A 22284-nucleotide genomic window follows, 5' to 3' on the forward strand; every position below is an offset into this window, starting at 1 on the left:
TTAAGGTCTGAAAAGGTGCACAAAGTGGTTTTTAAAAATAGGGTCAGAGGTCACTTTTGAAAAAAAAGTATACTTTTTAAAGAATGTACAAAGCACACTTTGTTCTTTTTTGTCACCTTCAAGTATACTTAAGTAGTCCTTGAATACTACTACTAAGTTTACTCAAATACACTTGTGTATTACAAAAGACTACAACCATAGGTATTTGTACAATTTAGAAATACCACATTAAGTTTTGCAGAATTGGCATTTTCTTTTAGCACATAAAAGTTGAACTCAATGGCATCTATGTTGAAGTACACTCCTAGAAGTATGTGTTGAGTTAAGCACAAAAAGTACAAGTATACTTAACTTTTGTATGCGTAAATTATATTTCTAATGCACTTAAATATGCTACATTTTGACCTGGGGTGAAAAGTAATCTTTAGTCAAGCACTGCACTTTCTGTGAGTACAACTCTGATTTTTTTTTTTTTTTTTTGTCTGTTGATTTTTTTTTTTGTATTTTACTTTAGTTAAATATTAAAGGGAAGTCTTCAGCCCTCACTGTCTTGATGTGGTCATGTTGCTCTGGCCGTGTCTCACCTGGAGGTCCTGGAGGGAGCGTCGCAGCTGCTGCAGGCTGCAGTGGGCGGGGCCGGCGGGGGGAAGGAGGGTCTGCGTCTCCGACAGGAACCTCTGCAGCTTCCTCAGGCTGCGGCTGTACAGGTGCCAGTGCTTCACCAGCCCCTCCACGAGGGAGCGCCGTTGGTCCGCCCGCTGCACTGCCCCCTGCCAGTGCTCCCTGAGCTGGGCTAGCTTCAGGATGAAGTCACTCCTGGATACACGAGTGACACAGCTCAAAAAATTCTGTTGCTTTAACCTCCCCCCGCCTGTGTTTGCCTCGCCTAGTGTACTGTTGGGTCTTCTCACCTGTCCTCCATCTCTCCTTTCTGCAGCAGATGAAGAGCCTCAGTGACAACTGAATGAAGGATCTGGTGACCAGTGAAGAACTCTGCCTGAAACCTCTGAAACAGCAGCAGAGATCAGGATCACGTCTCTGAGTGTCTGTAGTGTTTTTGTGGTGTGTGTCTTTTAATCATGCACCATACCTTGTGTGTACAGAGCTGCTGTCTGAGGCCGATGTAAGAGCCGGCCACGTCTACAGCCAGGCTGTCCTCCATCCTCTGGAGGAAGGACATCCAGCTCTCACACTTCTGCTCGAAGCTCTGCTGCCTCAGTGCCTCCGTCTGTAGCTCACTGCGACAAAAGAAAACACTCGCACTTTATTTTCTGTCAATTAACTGTTTCTTAAACCACAAAATTTAACTTAGATGGCTTCTGGGATAAAAACTGGCCTTAAATGTTTAATTTTGTACAAATTTAAGTATCAACTCGATCTTGTTTTTTTGTGATTTGTTTCACAACTACTGCTTCTGTATTTTCTTTTTAGCAGGATGTAGGATCCGAGAGAAAAGGTGCAGATTTCTTTTCAACATTGGGGAAAATTTTGAGCATCAAACACTTAATTTCAGGTATTCGGTTGGATTTGTAATGCAGCACTTTATGGTCGATATGTCTTCATGTATTCTTCATTAAAAAACTTAGCTTGTCTTAATGTAACTGTTAATGTTAAATAAATAGAAAATTCTATAATGTCTTGCATATTAAACACAACATTTCAGAAAACAAAAATGATTTGTCCTAATGTCGTTAATCAACTGGGGAAGTTTAATGGTGATATCTATGGGATAAAAACGTAACCCCATTCACCTGGAGTGTCTCCCCTTAACAGCACTTTCTGGTATTTATTGTATAAAAAGGCTTGGAAATTCCTGTATAATCATTTCTTTTCATGTAACGCTCTCCTTAGTCCCTAGGTTCATGTGTTCATGCACAGATCACCGGTCTGACCTGCAGGCCTCCTCAGCTCTTGCAGAGACGTCGGCCCAGCAATGGTTGAGGCGTTGCAGGCGGCGTGCTGCAGCGTCACCCAGCGTCAGGCTGCGGCTCTGCTCGTTCAGCACATCCAGGTCAGCAGACAGACCACTCAGCTCTAGGAGGCCAGACTGGAAACATATGGTGGCATCTTAGATCACAAGGGATCACCACAGTCTACTGCACGCATGACATCACAGCTACACACACGTCCTGGGTTATTCTGTCCACAGTTTGTCTATTTTTTAATTTCTTCATTCATTGTTCTGTAGTACCAACCCCTTATTACTGATCTAAAGTGTCCTTCTATTAGTCTGTTAGTAAACACTAAATAGTGCTGTGATGGACAGATCTTCCATCCTGATATAGGTCAGTTCATATCTCCCTAATGATATACAGCATGTTTTCTGGTAATTCAATAAATAAATAGTCTATATGAAATAACCACATGGTAAAGCCTACTTTTGTATACTCCCGTGTGAATTAAAGACTTAACGAATGAAAAGTATTTTTGCATTTTGTTGACAACTTTAGTGCAAAATGAATGTAACATTTGAGACGACGTAACTATGTATCACGGTATATGTGAGTTCATCACAATACGATGCCATTAGAAGGTAATAATTGGTCATATTAAATAGAAGTAAATATGGAAAAATCTAATCTTAAAAGTTCTGTCAGCTGAGTGTCATTATTTCAAGCTGTGATGAGAACAAGTCAATTTGAGATTGAAATCTTTTATTTAAAAATAAAAGTCTCTTGCTCAGCAGATTAAAATGAAGAAGAATCAGCAGCACTACAGTCATTCATAAACTCCACTCATGCTGTCTCACCTGGTCTGCTGCCCCAGCCACATCCTGCAGACGCTCCTGCCAAAGCTCCAGATTTCCCTCCAGTGACTCCTGGACGTTTCCAAACTCCTGCAGCCGCTCAAGCTCCTCCTACACACAAACATGGACATAGGACACACAGCCATCTGTGTCTTAATTTATAGGTCACCAAGGACATAAATAGATTGGCTGAGTTCCAGAGCTCATACTTTTTCTTTTTACTTTTAGTATAAACTGCAGCTGCCCTTACTGCAATAGGACATCCTGATATTTTAGGCATACTGTTTTTGAGACACTCTGTATTTGGAAAAATGAAATCTTTATCTGGTATATGTATATTATTGTAGTATGGGTGCTGGAGCGCAGGGATTCATTCATGAAGTTGTACCTGCAGCTGACCCAGCTTCCTCGTCTCAGTATGGCTGAGCTGCTGAACACCACGAGACAATGAGCGGCTCTCTGATTGGACCAGACTGGCAGCTAAAGGTTCCAGGTGGCCAATTAAGTCCTTGGATGCCTCCAGCACCCCCTCCAGGTCAGACTGCAGAGCATGTGTCTTCTCCAGGAGACTCTGGAGCAGGGACAGACAAGGAGGGGGGTTTCAGTGAAGACATTTTAAATGAAAACCAAATGTTGTGTTTGCTTACTCGTGACAACTAAATAAATGCTTCATTATAATATTAAGAAAGAAGTATTCAGGTATTATTTTATGACAGTAAGTGTGAGACGGATTAATCGTAATCGTAAGATGGAAATGTGACATTGGTGCTGTTGGAGAAGGAAAGTTAAGTAAAAAAAACCGGATGATTATCCTGATATTTGTTCCTTTTTCTCACCTGAACATTGTGTATCCTGACAGCTACCTGCTCGACAGTGCAATCGTCTCCAGGCGCTTCGCTCAATGCTGACCTGACGTCACCCTGCAGTGTTTGCAGCCGCTGGGAGAATGATCCAGCCCGCCGGGCGTAGACCTCCCAGACCTGCAGGACGCCCCGACTCTTTTGGAGCTGCTGGTCCAACGCTTTGGACACTACGGTCCAACTGGAGGATGATGGATTGATTAATTTACTGAGAAGTCACTTCATTGTTTGTGTGTGTTTTAATGTGTGTCTGCTGCGTGCAGTCTGTTTCACCTGTCTCTCTGTCTGTCCAGCTGCTGCATGACGAGTACAGCAGCAGCAGGACTTATGATGTCTCTGAGGGCGGAGGCGGTTTGATTGAGTTCGTTCCACTCTGCATCTGAAGCTTCTGTCTCACGAAGAAGCTGCTTAAGACACACAAACACCAATCAGTCATCACAGGTACAATAACCAAAACAAGTTCTGAGTATGAATCATGTTCTTTCTGCACAATAGAACATTTTTGCATGCCTTTCATGGAGCCAATTTTCGGCATGTGTATCCGTCCACCAATCCTACCTGCAGCTTTTCAAGGAGATCTCTGTGTGCCTGCAGAGAGATCTGAGGGCTGCTGTGATAATCCAGAGTCTGAGATGTTCTCGTTGTTTTCAGCATCATCTGATTCAGTCGCTTCTGCACACGATCCCACAGCTGCTTGGCCTGAACCAGCCTCTGTTTTACTGAGTCATGCTGTTCAAGAACACACAGCGTGATCCAATAACATGAAAAAAAGACAAATACCAAACAACAAGGTTTAGAAGATAACAGAATTGGAAGCCTTTACTGTCATTGTGTAGAATACAACAAAATTAGAAGTGCAAGCCTCCACAGTCATCAATACAGGTTCAAACATAATAATACAATGAATAAATCCAGTGTCATTTGTGCTAGAATAAGAGCTGTATATTGCACTATAATAAATTAAAAACCTTTCCTAGTTTGCATTACATTCTTTAATCCTTCAGTAAAGGATGTTTCTGTAACAGGACAACATAACAATCTTACAACTAGAAAAATCAGTCAGACCCACCAATTGTTTCTTTTACATCATTTCATTTCTACATTTATGTCTGTGTCATTTACCTGTTGTGTGAGAGCTGCACAGGCCTGGAGGGATTTATCTGTCTCTCCTCCAGCATCGCGTCTATCTCTCAACTCCTGAAGAGCTGCAGACTTCTGCCTGATCTTCTTCTCAAGATCCTGACATATAGACAAAAAAAGGAGATGAAAAAACATATATCGTTAAGCTAATTTGGTCCGGTGGGGTGCACTACGAAGCTGGCTTAGTGGGTCAGCAAGGTATGTTGTGCTTAAAGCTTGGGTCAGCTGTGACACGAAAGTCACTCTGTTTTAGCATTGCTGTTTCACCATGGTAACTGATGCTTTCAACCAAACCTGGTCGGGAGGAGGTTTACATGACGTAGACATTCATGTAGATCGACTCTTTAAAGCTAGGAGCAGCTTCCTAGACTTTCTTTATGAGAGACACAGGTTCTCATCAGAGAATTCTGCGATTCTTTGTCACGGGTACATAGTTTCATCCAGCTGGTGAGGCTGAAAATCTGAGCACAAATACGGTGTGCTTTGTTTTTCGCAGGGTTGTAGCTCAATCAACTCATTGCACAATATGTTTGTAAAGTTTCAGAGCTTTTTTGTCCACTCAAACTGTCAAAGAAGGATTTTAAAGTGTTTGAGATCAAAGAAAACCCCCAGCTCTGTGAGACAGTTGATAGAGTGGAGGCAGCGTATCAGTTTTGTAATTCTGTGTGCGGGGTTCGTCCCCTGTGCGTTGATGTGTATTTTTTTTAAATCCAATTCTTATGTCACATGGAAAACGTATTAACCAAAGGTAATGAAATTATTATGGAGTCCAGTGTCGTGTATTACACCTTTGCATTCCCTGAAATATAAAAAGAAGCAGGTTGGACATTTTTGCATTTTTAAATTACCATCACTCTATTGGGATTAATTGTGATCAATTCTGTATTTGGCAAAGTTATTTTTAGACAATATGCAGAATCTTTTCACTTACAGATTTAAACGATCTGCAATTTTTTTTTTCCAGCATGCCTCCTTAGCCTCATTATGTGCAACTGTGTTCCCCCTTGCTGTTATCGTACTCTTAAACTGCTTAGTTAATACTGCTCATTATAATGATCTGCACTTCTTGAGTGAAATATGTGTTCCTTGATCTATCCAAAGGGTAAACTCGATACATGTCCTTTTTATGAGAAGACATTGAAACTAAAGCAAAAACCCTGGCTTGGCAAATTAACGTTGTGGTACCGTTTAACTCTGATTGTGAGTTCCATATTTGTCGTTCCCGGTTATCCAACCCTGGGTATTTTCAGCCAGCTTTGTAGTACACCCCTCAGGTGTTGTGACTGTTGGTCCAGATGTGACCTCAACCTGGCAGGCGTTGATGTTCCTCAGCAGATCCGTCTGGCTGCTGGGTGTCTGAGCTGAGTCCATCCAGAGGTTCTGATGTGTGATCCAGCTGTTGATCTGTTGCAGTCGGGCCTCCAGCTCCACTCTGCTCCTCAGCTCCTGCTCCACCTCCTCGATCTGAACACCACAAACAATAATAACAACAACAACAACAACAGCAGGTCAGACAGACTTTGGCCAAAAATTATGATTATATATGTTTTATATTGTTTGGTCACAGTTTGATGTTTGTTTCATAACCTGAGTGTTGAGAGTTTCCTGCAAACTGAGCCACTGATGGTTGAGACGACCCTGCTCCTCTGCAAACGTGTTGTGTTCATAGCGCATCCTCTGGCCCTCCTCAGTACTGCATGTGTGTAACGGCTGGCTCACAAAGTCCAGTGTGGCCTGATGGGCCGACATCTCAATCTGACACTCCTTAGAACAATGTCATGGAGGGAGAGAGAGAGAGAGAGAGAGAGAGAGAGAGAGAGAGGGAGAGAGGGAGAGAGGGAGAGAGAGGGAGGGAGAGAGAGAGAGAGAGAGAGAGAGAGAGAGAGAGAGAGAGAGAGAGAGAGAGAGAGAGAGAGAGAGAGAGAGAGAGAGAGAGACAGTCAATCATAAATGCAAGTAAACTTCTACCACCGGCCAAAGACACTTGAGTAATCAGGACATTTTATCCTTCAGCCCCTCTCTACCTTGCAGTATTTCAGGAGCTGACTCAGATGAGTGTTAGTGGAGGAGGTTTGGTTTGTTCTGCTTAGATGCTCATGCAGCTGGGACTCAGCAGCTCCCAGCCAGAACTGCAGCTCCAGCACCGCCCCCTGCTGGGTCAACGTCTTCATCCATCGCTGAGGAGGAGGAGAAGGGATGTATAGAATTACAAACTTACTTACTCACAGGTAATTTTAAATAGCAACTTTTTCTACTTCCAAAAAAGGCCAAAAAAATTTAGCTTGTCCTGTTGGAAGTTATTGTTTCAGTCGTGTCTCTATCGGTGGCCAGAAAGCTTCAGGATTGTTTTACACAATTTTATCTTAGTTTTAAGATGTAGATGGCCTTGCTCTGAGGTAAATATCAGATATTTGTTATGCATGAGCCTACACACATCCTAAGTCATATGGGCTACTGTTTTTTATTTAATTTTTTTTTTTATGATTTAGCTTTGTGATTTTATTTTTTGCAGCATGTGAACATACATTTCAGATTTACAAACAAAATGCAAATTAAAACAAGGAAGGAAAACATAAACGAACAAACATGCTTTTGAACTTAAACTCGAGAAATTTGGGATTGAGAGGGCAAAAAATGTTCCACTTTCCCTAAATAAGGCGAGGTACATTGCCGGTAAAACGGAAGATTAAAGTTCCGTTAGTTAGACTAATGTACACTGCAGCGTGCATTGAGAGCCCGGCGTTTGTGTGCTACGACTAATGGTGTGTTCAAGTTGCACGAATGTTTAAATTTCCAAGCTCCAAGTCAGAATTTGAATCAGAACCCCCGTGCTCGTGCAGTCGGATCTCCAACTCTGAAAGTCGGATTAATCTCAGCAGCCAGACATTAACACTCTCTGCTCCTCACATAAACAGTAGTTACATGTTGTACGTTTGGGAGGCTGGGAAACTGAACTGTAAACTGAACACACCATAACGACTCTCACTCCCAGGGTCCTAAAGAGAAACTGGTAGCTGCGCCTGTGCCTGTTGTTGCAGTGATCAGACCATTGTCAACTATGACAGAGTGGGTGAAGAAACAAAAACAAAAAAAAACAATGTAAGTAGACTCTCCTGCTGGATCCTACGCCTGTTGACTCTCCCAGATGTGGCAGCTAATCCTTTTGCAATGTTGCGTAGCTAGTCTGACATTAATAAATTACATTTGCTCTTACCTGAAGTAGGCTAAATGTAAAATAAAAGTATTTTTAGGCCGTAGGTGAATAGCTTTAATGTTTTCTTTATATTTTATGTATAGATGTGATTATAAAAAGCAACTGTCTGTTGTGAGAACGATAACATTATGCTCCTGGCCTGCAGGGAATTCCTCATGACAGTAAATTTGTTTGGCTGCACTATAGGCAATTCCTAATAGTACTACTTCTATCATTTAAAATGTGAATTTCATTTACAGTTTACATACTTATTTTTATTTATGTACATATGCTGTTGTTTACACTTTTGAGTTTATACACAAGTGTATAAATAAAACATATTTTTCTTAGATCAGAAAGTTTTTGTGGGTGATTGGCACTCAGACAAATAACAGTTTCATCATATATGGCTAAGTGTTGATCAGGTCGGCCTTTGTTTAACAATGTTCATTGTTGTTTATCCATGATTTCAAATAAGAATTCTCCAATGTTTTTTTGTGCAAACCATTGGCCAATAGACTATTACAAAAGTAACGACTTGAGCGCTAGTTAAAGCCTGAATTACACAAAAATAACTTATTGAGTTGAATTCATTTGCTGACAGCTTGGTCCCCCCCAGTTCAAAAATCTCATCTGTGCCCCTGGCGAGGAGGAGAAAAGATTGTAATGGAAAAGAATAAGAACAGCAGGAAGAGGAGACGAGGGGGATTGAGGAAAAGGAAAGGAGGGATAGGAAGAGAGCTGAAAGGAGAGGAGGCTGGGAAGAGCATGGAAGAAGAAAATTGGAAGAGAGAGAGAGAAGAATTGAGAAAAGAAGAGATCCAGAGCGACAGACAGATGGAGGGAAGAATGGTTTCACACCAATAAAGGTGAGATGAGTCCTCAGGATGGCATTGTGCTGCACGGTGGGGATGTTTGAAACTAATTGGTGACAGGAGGACTGCGGCGTGGTTTTTGAACTACCAAACTGCTCTGAACTGTACATGCACGGAGGAGCAAATACATTTGGACATTGAAACACTAAAAGTTTTGTTAGAGTAGTTTGGCCAAAATAATAGAATAATAAAACAACAAACACCATCTATTCTAAATTTAAAGTCACACCCCTGAAACATCCCATTCTTTTAAAGTATATTCATTCTCCTCACCTGATGGAGAGCTTGTTGGACGACAGGAGCATCAGCTAGCAGACTGGACCAGTCCAGCTCTGTCTGTCTGAGCTGGGAGTGGATGGAGCAGAGATCTGGGTCTGAAGTCTCAGATCCTGAAGTCTCTTGATCCTCTAGGTTTCTGTCTGAGTCTCTGTCTTCTTCCCTCAGCTGGAGCAGCTGGGTTCCAGCACCGATTACAGCCACCTTCTGTCCAGATTTACCCTCCAACTCTTTGGTCAAAGCCTAAAAGGAAGGATTTTGTTATATTTTGTTCTCAAAATAATTGCGATTCACAATGTTACCCTGATAATCATCAAAATATGCCTAAAATGGCACCAAAACATGCTTGAATCACTTTACTTTACATTTAGTTAAGATACTATAAGTTAAAATTCTCTGATTCCAGTTTCTTAAATGTAAATATTTTTGGCTTTCTTTTTTCCTCTATGACAGTAAGACAGTTGAGTTGTGGACAAAACAAGACATTTGAGGACGTAATCTTGAGCTTTGGGAAACACTGATCCACATTTTTCACCATTTTCTGACATTTTATAGACCAACAACTAATCGACTGATTGAGGAAATAATTTTTAGTTGCAGCTCTATTGGTTCTCCAACTGCTGCTCACCACAAACTGGCGGTACTGGTCACGCCTCTGTCCAACATCTGTCTCCTCCTCGGCAGCAACAGAGAGCTGACTGCATCTGTCAATCTGCTGTCTGGCCCCGCCCATCCAGTCAGTCAGAACAGCAGAGTCACGAGAAAACCTGTTTATTGGAGGAAAATATCAGATTTTGATTAACAAATCTATCGGAACACCGTTTTCAACAGAATATTTTCTTATTTAAAGCTCCTTTTTACCATATAGATAGATTCATTCAACATTAACATTCTTGTCAAGTGCCTTTTATTGGTTGTAATGCACGTTATTAAACACCATGCCATTATTAAACAATGACAATTTCCACCAGTCAATAATATGGGGAAGAATTTCAACATTTCAATTCAAGTAAAAAATCAAATCTACCCCTTTCAAACATATCTTAAAATGTAATACTTTACAAATGTCTTTATCCTAAGCTTTGCAGTGGGAACATATTTTCTCTCTTTCTCATCTTTCACCTGCTCTTCAGCTTCCTGTTCCTGTCCACATTGGTGTGTTGGTGCTCCACCTTCTTGCGCAGCTCTCTCCAGCGTGCCTCCAGCTCGCTGCTGGACACGCTCACTCCCCGGCAGCCCGCCTCCTGCAGCCAGAGCCCCGCCTCCAGCATCCCACTGAACCGTGCCTTGTTCCCCTCCAGAACAACGAGCAGCTCCTGTCACGGAGACAACACTCGTAAACACTTATACTCTCAGTCTCTCTTCGTGACTGTGTGTTTAGTACACAGCAAGAGCCAGGAAAGATTAGCTTAGCTTAGCAAAAAGACTGCAAACTGGGGGGTAACAGCTGGCCTGGCTGTGATGTCTCCATCCCTCAATGCCCCCATGTTTTAAAGGCTACTATCGGACAGTAAAGTCATTTCCACTCGGAGGAGCAGTATACGCCGCTTTCATGATGGGCACAAACCGCCATGGGATCACTTTTCGATCCCGGGCGTTACTCCCTTCTTTACCTCTTTCCCTACTTACACACTTTATCGACCACTGGGCGAGCTGCAGCTCCTACTATAGTCCATTTCAGGGGAATATCAGACCCATTTCCAATCCCACAGCAGAGCAACAGAGAATATGAACCAAAATTAACTCTCCACTCGGCTAATAACTCACATCAAAGCCGAGGAACATCATGTGCCCCGACAGAAAACAACCCATTCTGTTGTATTTCATTGAGCCAATTAGGTTTTGAGTGCAATGCACAAAGTACTGCATGGAGAGCGCGCCCCAAATAGTCTCCAAATGAGCAGAATGGAACATCACAAAATCACTCTGTCCTCTGGTCGGCTGCTTGCTGGTCAATCACAATTATCCCCTGAAAGAACACATGTATTAATAAAAAAGTTACCTGGTAGACAGAGAGTTTTTCTGATATCTGCTCATCAGAATCACCTCCCTCCTGCATCTTGGGAAATAGAGTCTCAGTGGCTCTCAGCAGGGAGTCTGACCAGGCGCTGTCCTCTTCCCACTGGGACCACATCTGAGACAGATGACAGAAGAGATCGATTCTGTGATTATTATTTTTTTCTTGGCTTTTGCAGAACGAAGAGCTATGATCACCTCACCTCACCTCTCAGCTTGTTTTTCTTGATTATTTAGACCCTTTAATCCGTTATGAACCTGCGCATAGTTTTTGATCCGCATGCAGAGTACTCTTAAGGGGCCCCTTACAACGGTAGGGTAAAGCGACTGCAATACCACCCCCGCTGCTACAATTCTCCGGCCAAACTCACGCTCCATCGTCCCCTCACTCGTGAACAAGATCCCGTGGTACTTGAACTCCTTCACTTGGGGTAAGGAATCATATCCTACCTGGAGTAAGCAATCCACCGGTTTCCTGCTGAGAGCCATGGCCTCAGATTTTGAGGCTCTGAACTGAAAATTTTAACTTTTGGAGAATGAGTACTGTATTGTAATGCATTCATGCATCCATTTCTGTGCCTGTAAAGGGGCGAAAATTAGCCTGTCCAGCTGTGCGTCATATTTTGATGCTGATGCTGATTGTAAAAGACAAAACACAGATATTTAGTTGCTTTTGCCGTTTAGTTGGGTTTTGGCTTCAGAAACCTTCTAGTTTCAAATGTTACTTTCACAAAAGTAAGAGCCACACGCTCTTAATTTCATCTTTCACATACTCCTCAAATTAAATAATATTCATTCCAAGCTCTACCTGTAGCGTCTCCCGCATCCTGATCCCTTTCTCAAGTCCACGCTGCTGCAGTCGGGCCACCTCCTCCTGCAGAACCATCACCACACCCTCCCATCTCTGGAGGGCGCTCTCTGGGACTCTCTGGGTCAGGTACTGCAGGATCCTAAAATGATGGCCCACGAACTGGAAGAACTTCTGATAACAGAAAAGGGCACACAATATTAAAGATAATATTTTCAAGTTTTTATTTTTTGGATAGGGAACTGTACTGTGATTTCTGCATCCCATAGACGGACCGTGTGACTGCTGAGCTGTTGCTGGAGCTCAGCTCTGCTGCGGAGCTCTGTCTCAGGCTGCTGCATGAGGCGTTCAGAGCCCAGAGTGAGCAGCTCCTGCAGGCAGTGGACCAGCCGCCCGTACTGCTGCTGCAGCTCCACGCTGTTCCTCAGCTGCTCACAGTGGGAGCGAACACCACCCAGAGACCTGTGCAGCTCACCCTGCACACACAAGGGACACACACTTTCAAGATTTATACATGTTTGTGGCAACTGAATTATCACTTACTTAATAATAGTAATAATAATCTTTCTTTATATAGCACTTATCCAAAAAAGCGGTATACTTTTTGGGCGTGAGTAGGTTTTGAGCTTAGCTCTGAAGGATGACACTGACTCAGTCTTTCGCATTTCTCCTGTAGCTCTTATCTCAAAAGTTGCTCAAAAGAACTTTTCGTCTTCAAAGACTGGAATAGACAGACGGCCTCTACCCGAGGATCTCAAAGTACGAGCAGGGTCAAAGGGATAAAAGCTCTGAAAGTGCCTTGTAAGTAATTAAAAGAACCTTATTCAAGCCTGTTAAAACTGGTTGAAAGTCTGTCTGTACGGTTAGTATTTAGTATTGGTAAATTGGTATTCAGTATTGAATTTAGGGAATAAGCTTCCCCAATGTCAGCTACATCTCTAAACATCTGAGCAGATATGATGTATAGCAGTTATCATACCTGCAGCTGTGTGGCCTGCTGGATGAAAGAGGCAGGCAGGTTTTGTGGGTCAGCCTCCTCCAGCAGGGAGCTCACCTGTTCCACCTGCTGCTGCAGAGACTCCTGCATCTGAACCACAGCCTGAAAAATAAATAAAACAAACAAACCTGAGCCTGTCAGTGGCAGAAACTAATACTTTTACTGGTGTGCTGTATATTGTCAGTGTACAGGTGCCCTATTTGATTACATTGCAGCCCAGTTCACAACGGCCAGGCTGCAGCGCTCCACTCAGTACTGGACACATTCAAATAAAGAGTCCATTACTCACTTAGACAGAACTAAATGACGATATAGGGTTGAAAAATATCGGAATGTCCCTTAAATGCCTTCTGGCATGACTCATTTTATGATTCTGCAGACAATGCACAGGTGCTTAAACCTGTCTGCTCTGGTTTGGAGATCTTTTGGGAAGGTCAGTTGCTGATTGGATAAACCATCAGTCTATCACCAACATACGGGCCGAATCAACCAATCAGATCAATGAAGCGTATGACATACCAACAGCGCCGGGGCAAAGCTCAGAAAGTAAACAACATGTCTGTAAAGGATATTTCATATTCAACAGAAGGATCCAGGAGAAAAAAGTGTTAGTAAGCGGCTTGCGCCATGGCTGCTCTCAACTTCTCCAAATATTCTCCGCCGCACGTTACTGGACTGATCTGAGAGTAAAATAGCTCAGAGATCAGGATGGTCTCAAGAGACTAAAGGTACTTAAACTTCTGAAATAAGGGTCAAAGTTCATGTTTTGGCTCAAGATTTTGATGTACACAAATAATTTAATTTCTAATATTTTGCCTACAATTAATTTAGCTGGACACCAAAACAACTTTAAAGGCATTTTTCTCACAGGTGAGTTATACAGGTCTTTCGTCTTTGTTGACTTACTCACATGATGAGGATCTTGTTAAGTGAAACATCTGCATGGAAACAGTACCTGTAGTTGTTTGTTAAAGCCTGGGGTTCCAGTGCATTCATGAATTATCTGGAGATCCGTCGCCTGGTTAGAAGTGAAGGCTGCATGCAACTCATTTAGTTGTATCTGTCGGTTAAACACACGACACTGCTTCTTTAAACTGTTTCATGCAAACAACAAGGGTTTAATGGTCAATAAACAGGAACATGTTATTTTAATTTGCATTTACAAGAATAAATATAAATATGTTAGATAAGATGTTACTTAGGAATGATGCAGGGACAAAAGACGGTAGGACGACTCACACAGATCATAAATACAGTCAAGATAAAAATTAGCTTAAATATGTAATTATTTAAATATTCCAGGGTTTATCAGCGGGTTCTTGTTTTTACAAGTCAGTTATGACGTCCAACCTGCTGCTTTGCCATCTCCTCCTGCAGGTTCTTGAGCTGCTTCTCTCTGCTGCTCAGAGCCGCCAGGACCACAGGAAGCAATCGACACAGATCGTCGACACACCGCTGACCGCACTCTGAGCCCAGGATGCAGCTGACCTTCAACCCTTGTGAGGCCAGCTCGCCGCCAAAGGTAGCCAGCTCTGCAGATAGACTCTGAAAAGTTTGCATAATAATCATTAAGCATGAGTGTAGAGGATCGTTTTGATTTTATGCAAGTGTGTGTTTTTTGTCAAAAGAGAGAAAAGATCAGTGAGAGTCATCCTCTGGGAACCATGGATGTCTGACCAAGCTTTTGTGCCACTAAGATATTTCAGTCTGGACCAAATCAGTGGAGTGAATGAATAATAACGAAACGCTGAGGAGTGTTTGTTGTGAGTCCCACCTGCAGCTGCAGCCGCTTCCGCTGGGTGTCATCTTCATGTGTCGTCCCAGCAGGTGAGTGCAGCAGGTTGCAGATGGAGGACAGGGACAGGGACGCTCCGTACAGCACATGAAACAAACTCTCATCCAGAGTCTGATGGGAGCCGTCCACAGGGGACGCCTGGGGTCAGACAAGTGAGTCAAATTATCAGACACTGACAGAAGATGAGCTTCATACTGTGCAGGGATGATGTTTTCTGACTGCTGTCATGATGCATTCTGTGTAAGATCTGATTGTGAATCAGCAGAAACAGTTTGGCATTACTCATTGGCCGTCTTTCATCTTTCTTGTTTCCTGCTCTTCTTTTTCTAAAGTGGGATGTCAATATGTGTGTCCTGTGGTGAGCGAGGGCAAAAACAACATGCAGAGGAATCCAACTTTCCTTTCCATCTCACTTTAGGGCTTGAAAGTGCTTTCAGATCTGATCTGCAAACAGGGTTGGGGAGTAACGGATTACATATAATCGCATTACGTATTTAAAAATATAGGAGTAACTGTATTCCGTTATAGTTAAAGTTTAAATTGGTGTATTGGTGGAAAATACACCGCTGTCACCTGTGATGTGTTTGACTGCAGGATGGCAAATACCAGAAAGAGAAAAACAGACAGATTGCTGTGTTTCATCTCCTTGTTGGGGAGAAGGTTCTTCTCTTTTATGTTTATTGTTGAAGATGTCCACCTCACGCCCATGATGAAAAGATATTTTTAACAACTGATGATGTATGTTCCACCCATTGAAAAAAGTATTGCATTATAACTATGTAACTTACCTAAGCTTTTATCATGTAGTGTGAATAAAAGATAATTATTTGAAAAAAGAAAAGACACTAATGGTCATAATAATGTGACATATGTGATATTCTATTTTTCATTTGGAGTATTTAAGTGATTCATTAAGTTTATTTTAGACATGTTACAACCATCCCTGGTATGCGTTACAACTGTCCCTGTTCCCTAATTACTGAGGTGTGGAAATAAATAAAAGGTAAAAGAAATTGAAGACTGTTGACTCTTGGTTCCATATTTCTTTAAATAGTATCAGTTGCAGGACAAAACTAACCACAATTGTGTTTTGTGTATTTGCAGAACTTTTTCTCTGAAAACAGGAATAAGATAAAATAAGTGTCCCAGATAAACAAGTTCAACTAGACCGTTTTGAAGTAAGCTAAAAGTAAATTCAAAAGTATTCAGAATACATGACTTTACTTGAGTAATCCAAGGGAATACATTACTGATTACATTTTAGGACATGTAATCAGTAATCTGTAGGGGAATAAGTAATCCTTCCAACACTGTCTGCAAATATGAGTTGTATTGTTGAGGGAAAAACGGTCATTTTAAAAGAGGTCCCTTGACCTCGGGCTCGAGTATTGTAATATTGTTGCATACTGGGGTCCAAAAAGAATGTTGAAGGTCAAAAATTGGGTCTGATTGTAAAGATGAGACTCTTGTGGATTCAATGAGCCCAGTTGTCTTCATGTGTGATGACGTAAGTCTCCATAGGAGACATTTTAATGTCTCAATGAGCTGTTGTGTCCTTTAGGATAATCACAGCCTAATGAAACTGTACAACCACAAGCCAGAGACCTAGGGCTTTCACAGAATGGATGGCTTTCACCAGGAGATTTCCAATAAGGAGGTTGGTGAACACAACACAAGGTCACAGCACTGTCCAGTGGTCACGTCCCATCATACGTACTCTGTAATAACGAGCCCGTACCTGCTTCAGAGGCTCTGTTGCTGTGAGCCCCAGCTCTCTCAGATGACTCATGTGGGTTCGGAGCTCTTTTAGGGTTTGTGTTCCAATCACAAGTCCTGCTGTTCCATCACTGCGCCTCAGAGATGAGTCTGTCACCTTCAGAGAGAGAGAGGGACACATCAGAAGTCCCACATGTCTCTTATCAAGCCCAGCAGGAGTCCCCATAACACCAAAGACACAACAAAGTGCCTTCTGCTCAAAGAAGGTGATAATCAAGCGCGGCCAGAACACCTCTTTTTCTATTTGAAAAGTGTTAATCAAGCAGTTCAGCTTTCAAGATGAAGGTCTTACCTCAGAGGGGGGAAGCAGCCAGCTCTCCTCCAGAGCCAGCAGCCGGCTGTGAAGGTGATCCCACTTCTTTTGAACAGAGTCCTCGTCCACATCAGCCTCAGCAGGAGGTGCCCTGCAGGGAGAGAAGAGGCTGAAAATTCACACTCCATTTCACTCTCTCTCTCTGTCTTTCTTCCTTTATTTGTTTGAAATTTTATTTGTCTATTTCTCAAAATTGGCAAATTAATCTAAAATCAAATTGCACTGATTGGAGAAATCACATCAAACAATCTCAGAACTTACAAAATAAATAATTTGAAATCCGCAGGTTTTTTTTGGTAACACTGAGCAAAAATTCCATAAAAACCTGTCAGCATATTGTAATTCAAAAACTAAACTTCTGCAACCCTGATTCAACGGTGAAAATCCTGCAGAAAAAGTTCCAGCATCTGCAAAAACTTCCTGTGCTGCAAAACAACCCTATAAAAGGAAGGTGAATTTCTCAAAAAGAGTCGAAAAAAGAGTCTGACAATAAATACAATAAAATCTGTTTTGATATCAGCAAAGCGTTTCAGAGATGGAGAGAAAATGTTGCCTTTTCCAGAAAATTGCCTACACCATCTTAAATTCTACTGCAGCCTCGTTCTGTCCTGTTGTGTTACAGACACGGACACGCAAGTTGATCCATTTGAATTTTGAAGGAGAACTTAAAGGACTTCAATAGAAGCACAAAATGACTTATTAACAAAAAAGCATTATTGTGTGTAGATTATAAACCAGTTAGTAAAGAAGACACTAATAAAACACACTGCGTAATGTCTCTTTCAGACTACAGTGTATATCATGATATACTGGTGCAGTGTGTTACCTGTGCTCCTCTGGTTCCTGGCTGTGGAGTCGAGCTCTGCTGCCCTGCCTTGAGATGGCCTGAGTCAGTCCTCTCTGTTCACTCAGCTCCTGCTCTAACTCCTGCACCACAAACAGAAACAACACGGACAGTGAAATGTGCTCTAGTACATCACAACATGGCGCTTATACGGTGCCTATAGAAAGTCATGATACCGTTTTGAAATAGTCACTTATTTTGTTATAAAGCCTGAAATGATTTTTTCTAAATTTCTGAAAATGAATTTAAAATAATGAAAAACTAGAATAGCAGGGTTAGAAACAAGATACGTTTCTTTAGAATAACCATTATAAACATTATCAAGTATAACCATCACCTTCCAGATCACACACCAAGTGAATCGGCCTCGACCTGACATCAACTGTGGTGTTACTTCAGAATAAAATCAGCTGTTCTTGAGGATTCCTCTCCTAGTAATTCACGGTAACACAAGTAATAAAGTGGTTGGAAAGATGCTTTTAAAAGAGCTCCAGGATATAGTGGTGGATAGGCACAAGTTAGGAGAAGGATAGAAAAAGATTTCAAAGGCTTTAACTCTCCCTCTGAGGACCGTCCAGAGTGTTGTCCAGGAGTGGAAGGCATATGGATCCACCCAGACCTTGCCTAGATTGGGCTGCCCCTCCAAACTGGAATAACGAGCCAGGAAAAGATTGATCAGGGAAGCTACCAAGAGGCCCATGGTGACCTTGAAGGAGTTCCAAGTCTAAATGGCAAAGGTTGGTCGATCTGTGCATGTGTCAACAATTTCACAAGTTCTACATGTATGGCAGGGTGGCAAGAAAGAAGCCTCTTCTGAAAAAATGTCACACTGAGTCTTGTAAAAAACATTGAATATTCTGATGCCATGTGTCAAAAGGTTATATGGTCAGATGAGACCAAAACTGAACTTTTTGGGCTGAACTCCAAGCGCTATGTTTGGCAGAACCAAACACAGCACACCACCAAAAACACACCATCCCTACAGTGACGCCTGGTGGTGGCAGCATTATGTTGTGGGCTTGTTTCTTTTCAGCAGGGACTGGGCAGTTGGTCAGGATTGAAGGGAAAGTGGATGCTGCCAAGTACACCCACATTCTTGAGTAAACCTGCTGCCCTCTGTTAGACACTAGAAAATGGGCAGGTGGTTCACCTTCCAGCATGACAATGACCCAAAACACACCTCCATAAAAAAAACACAGTGACTAAAGGACAGGAAGGTGAATGTTCTAGAGTGGCCCAGTCAGAGCCCTGACCTGAATCCTACAGAACATCTGTGAATGGCCTTGAAGAGCGAGTCCATCACCGCTCACCACAGACTGGGCCGCTCACCACAGACTATGGGGACATATTTCCCAGTCTAGGTGCACAAAGCCCGTAGAGACAGATCCAAACAGACTGATGCTGTAAATAAAGCAAAAGCTGCCTCAACAAAGTATTACATCTGGGGACTCATCACTTTTTTCAACCCTGCTATTCTAGTTTGTATTATTATTTCAGGCTGTAAAACAAAAAAAGTGACTATTTCAAAAGGGAATCATGACTTTCTACAGGCACTGTAAACCTATTATAGTTTATCAACTTGGTTTCTTAAAACAACAGGTTAAACTTCAGATTTGTTACATTGACTCTAATGCTTTCCTCGCTGTCCTTGATTAAGGAGATTCTTAGTCAACCAATTGATTAGTTGATCATAATAGTTGATTTTATTTACACATCTGTAAAGAATCACCGCTTTAAATATTGTGTTTACCAGAGATGTGCTCACAAATTTCTTGAAAGTCATTCAGCATCAAAAAAGCATTTAAAAAAATGACAAAGGACTCAAGAAATCTAAGTTGACTAAGACCAAAATAACCTATTAGTTGACCCAGAGACTAAGAGGGGACAGTACTACATTTAAGTTTACACTCATAAAGTACTGGTGATCCTTCTAAATGAACCATTCACCAACAGTCAGGAGAGTCCAGTACCTTCTGCTTCTGCAGGCTGCTCTGTCGGAGCAGCTTGTTTCTCGGTGAGGAGAAGATCTCCTGAACACTGCTGCTGTGCTGCAACCGAGCCTGCAGGGGACGCTCCGACTGAGGCACTGACTCCTGAGGAGAAACAGGTGAAGAAGAGACACAGGGAGCAAAAAGCTAAATGTTAAAAGAATGCACAATATATCACATTTCTTCAGAGTGATTTGAACTGTACTGTTGTGTACATTTTGTGGAAATGATTATCCCTATGTCCACTACAAAAAAATTAAAAACAGATATATTCCAAACTGTCTTAAGTGTTATTAAGACAAGATGTTTTTAATTTTAAGCTGCATTTTATGACTTGTTACAAGTATAATTTACTGTTTGAATTCATATGTAGTCACACAGATTGTACCTGCTCCTGTGTGTCTCTGTGGCCGATGACTCTCTCCTCTCCCTGTCTGTCCTGGAGCAGCTGCTGGAAGGAGAACAGGTTGACCTTCAGGAGCTCCAGTTTGGAGGAGAGCAGCTCCGCCGCTTCAGCCTGCTGCTGCTCAGCTGCCTGGCCGGGCGCCGACAGGCCAGAAACCCTCTGCTCGATCTCCAGGAGCATCTCCTACACAATAACATGAGAACTTTATTTTATTTCTTTTCTCCGGATGTCTGTCTGTGTGACATCAAGGTTCAAATATCTCCAGTGTGTGGACAGATCAGGGGTCAGGTGTGATTGCTGCAGCACAAAGGTTCATGGGTAAGGTTCAGATGTGGGTCCTGAATGAACAAGCCTCTTTAGTAAATGTGTGAATGGGAGACTAGATCTCATCAGCTGCTGTTTGTTTCCCCACAAAGCTTCATTCAAATGTGACATGTGACTACGGGATGTGTCTAACCTCTGAAACTTTAATGGAGGCCCTAGTTACACTCTGTGGGTCAGCAGGAAAGGAAAGACCTGCCAAAGCTTCTGAATGAAGAAAACGATAATGAAGCCTGTGAGGGCCTGACTACTGACAGAAGACGGTGAGACCACACACTGAAACACTCAGACCCACAATCAATGAATTATGAAAAAAATATATAAATTCCATTACAGAGTTCATGTAAACAATATGTTTCCACATTAGTGATGGATGAAGGGTGAAGTGTTCCTTCATTATGGGTTCATACAATTCTTCTACATGTTCTTATGAACCTATTGGATTATCAGAATAATGTTTTGGAGATGCATGTTTTTCACGGAAGAGCAACAATATTAACTGACCAATACACTGTTAAAAAAATAATATTAATTTATAATTAAAAAAAACAGTGAATTGGTCTAAAGCTGTGTTTGCAGTGTCTCTGCTGCTATCTTCTGTAGCCTCTTTCTGAGTGTATGTGTGTGCGTGCGTGTGTGCGTGCGTGTGTGCGTGCGTGCATGAGTGCGTGCATGCGTGCGTGTGTGTGTGTATGTGTGCGCGCGCGCGTGTGTGTGTGTGTGTGTGTGTGTGTGTGTGTGTGTGTGTGTGTGTGTGCGTGTTAGTCACAGAGCGTTTGATAGTTTAAAACTTGATTTGTGATATCCTGATCTTTGCCAGTCTGGTCACCACCTCTGAAGCCGTACCGCACCCTCAAATGCAAATACCAGCAGCTGGCATTTAGTGAACTCAACAAGTCATGTGTTCTCTGGACAGACAGTGCACACAGAGAGTTGCAGACTTTACACTAAAGCATTACTACTGTACAATATATCAAAAGATTTTAAAACACAGTACCATAACAATAAACTATACATTTTGGCCTGTAACATTTGAAGGGTTCATCGCAGATCCTCCTGGATTCTGCGTTTCCAAACAAATCTTTCCATATAAGCCAGGCCCATTTATTTTCCACCGTTTTAAATTGTGTCAAAATCTGTTTTTTTGCTCCTTCTACAAATTTGTGGTAATCACCAAATGTGGTACAGAGCATCTCTGGAAGGACCAAGGCGATTGTTGATGTTCTGTACAGTTTTGTTTACAGTCGGCCCTCAAAGTTTCAAAGGCCTTACATTCCAAAAACATGTCACATCTCCTTAACGCTTTGTGCTATTGCAACTACATTTGGTGGACATGTTTAGATATGATTTCCAAGTGGACGTGATATATTTGGTGCCAATTGGCCAATAGGTGGCGCTGTAGTAGCATCATCTAACCAAATGGACGATTTCTCTGCCTGTCTGAGTATGTGAGCATGTCTGGCTGTCTTTCGCATACCTCAAGATTCCTGTGATCAACTTCACACTTGGCAGGTATGTTGCTCAGGACCCATGGGAGTGGAGTGTCCAGTGTGAAGTCAATCCCATGAACGGAGAGCATTGATATTAGCCCACATTCTGAATGGTCACATGCTCTAAACGGAGAAGCCCCTCCAAAAATGATGCTAGCAGCAATACCAGAAAGTGCACTGCACCAGTGTTATTAACTTTGTGGGTGAATTGATCTTCCAACCCAGGAAATGTTGGTGCGATGTTCACTTCTCTTAGCAATAAGGATGCACACACGTCAAATATATTATTATTACACTTGTGTTTGCAGCCATAAGTGGAGGCATCATGATGTTATCAGCAGTGAGAGAGTAAAACGGACCTCTGACCTATGAGTCAAAGCGACAACATCCTGCTGCTGGAGGAGAGACAGTCTTCACACACACTCACGCACGCACGCACG

The 22284-nt window shown here is 42.2% G+C and overlaps 1 protein-coding gene across 1 annotated transcript in view; it reads right to left on the bottom strand.

The window, feature by feature from the left end:
* syne2b (spectrin repeat containing, nuclear envelope 2b) overlaps positions 1-22284 on the bottom strand; it is a 164918-nt gene that overhangs the window by 39969 nt on the left and 102665 nt on the right. The window contains exons 82-109 of the mRNA XM_083924627.1: positions 20016-20216; positions 19610-19732; positions 17622-17722; positions 16775-16886; positions 16445-16579; positions 14686-14844; positions 14262-14456; positions 13867-13971; positions 12894-13013; positions 12190-12390; positions 11915-12088; positions 11093-11224; positions 10213-10406; positions 9719-9857; positions 9088-9333; positions 6771-6923; positions 6334-6510; positions 6055-6210; positions 4729-4845; positions 4165-4335; positions 3880-4010; positions 3583-3787; positions 3135-3317; positions 2750-2857; positions 1893-2047; positions 1091-1238; positions 912-1006; positions 585-816 (exon numbers count right to left, since the gene is read on the bottom strand). Coding sequence (XP_083780753.1) covers positions 585-816; positions 912-1006; positions 1091-1238; positions 1893-2047; positions 2750-2857; positions 3135-3317; positions 3583-3787; positions 3880-4010; positions 4165-4335; positions 4729-4845; positions 6055-6210; positions 6334-6510; positions 6771-6923; positions 9088-9333; positions 9719-9857; positions 10213-10406; positions 11093-11224; positions 11915-12088; positions 12190-12390; positions 12894-13013; positions 13867-13971; positions 14262-14456; positions 14686-14844; positions 16445-16579; positions 16775-16886; positions 17622-17722; positions 19610-19732; positions 20016-20216 — 4368 coding nt within the window. The remainder of the gene's footprint in view (positions 1-584; positions 817-911; positions 1007-1090; positions 1239-1892; positions 2048-2749; positions 2858-3134; positions 3318-3582; positions 3788-3879; positions 4011-4164; positions 4336-4728; positions 4846-6054; positions 6211-6333; positions 6511-6770; positions 6924-9087; positions 9334-9718; positions 9858-10212; positions 10407-11092; positions 11225-11914; positions 12089-12189; positions 12391-12893; positions 13014-13866; positions 13972-14261; positions 14457-14685; positions 14845-16444; positions 16580-16774; positions 16887-17621; positions 17723-19609; positions 19733-20015; positions 20217-22284) is intronic.

The sequence above is a fragment of the Echiichthys vipera genome, assembly GCF_963691815.1.
Source record: "Echiichthys vipera genome assembly, chromosome: 12".
NCBI classification, from domain to species: Eukaryota; Metazoa; Chordata; class Actinopteri; order Perciformes; family Trachinidae; genus Echiichthys; species Echiichthys vipera.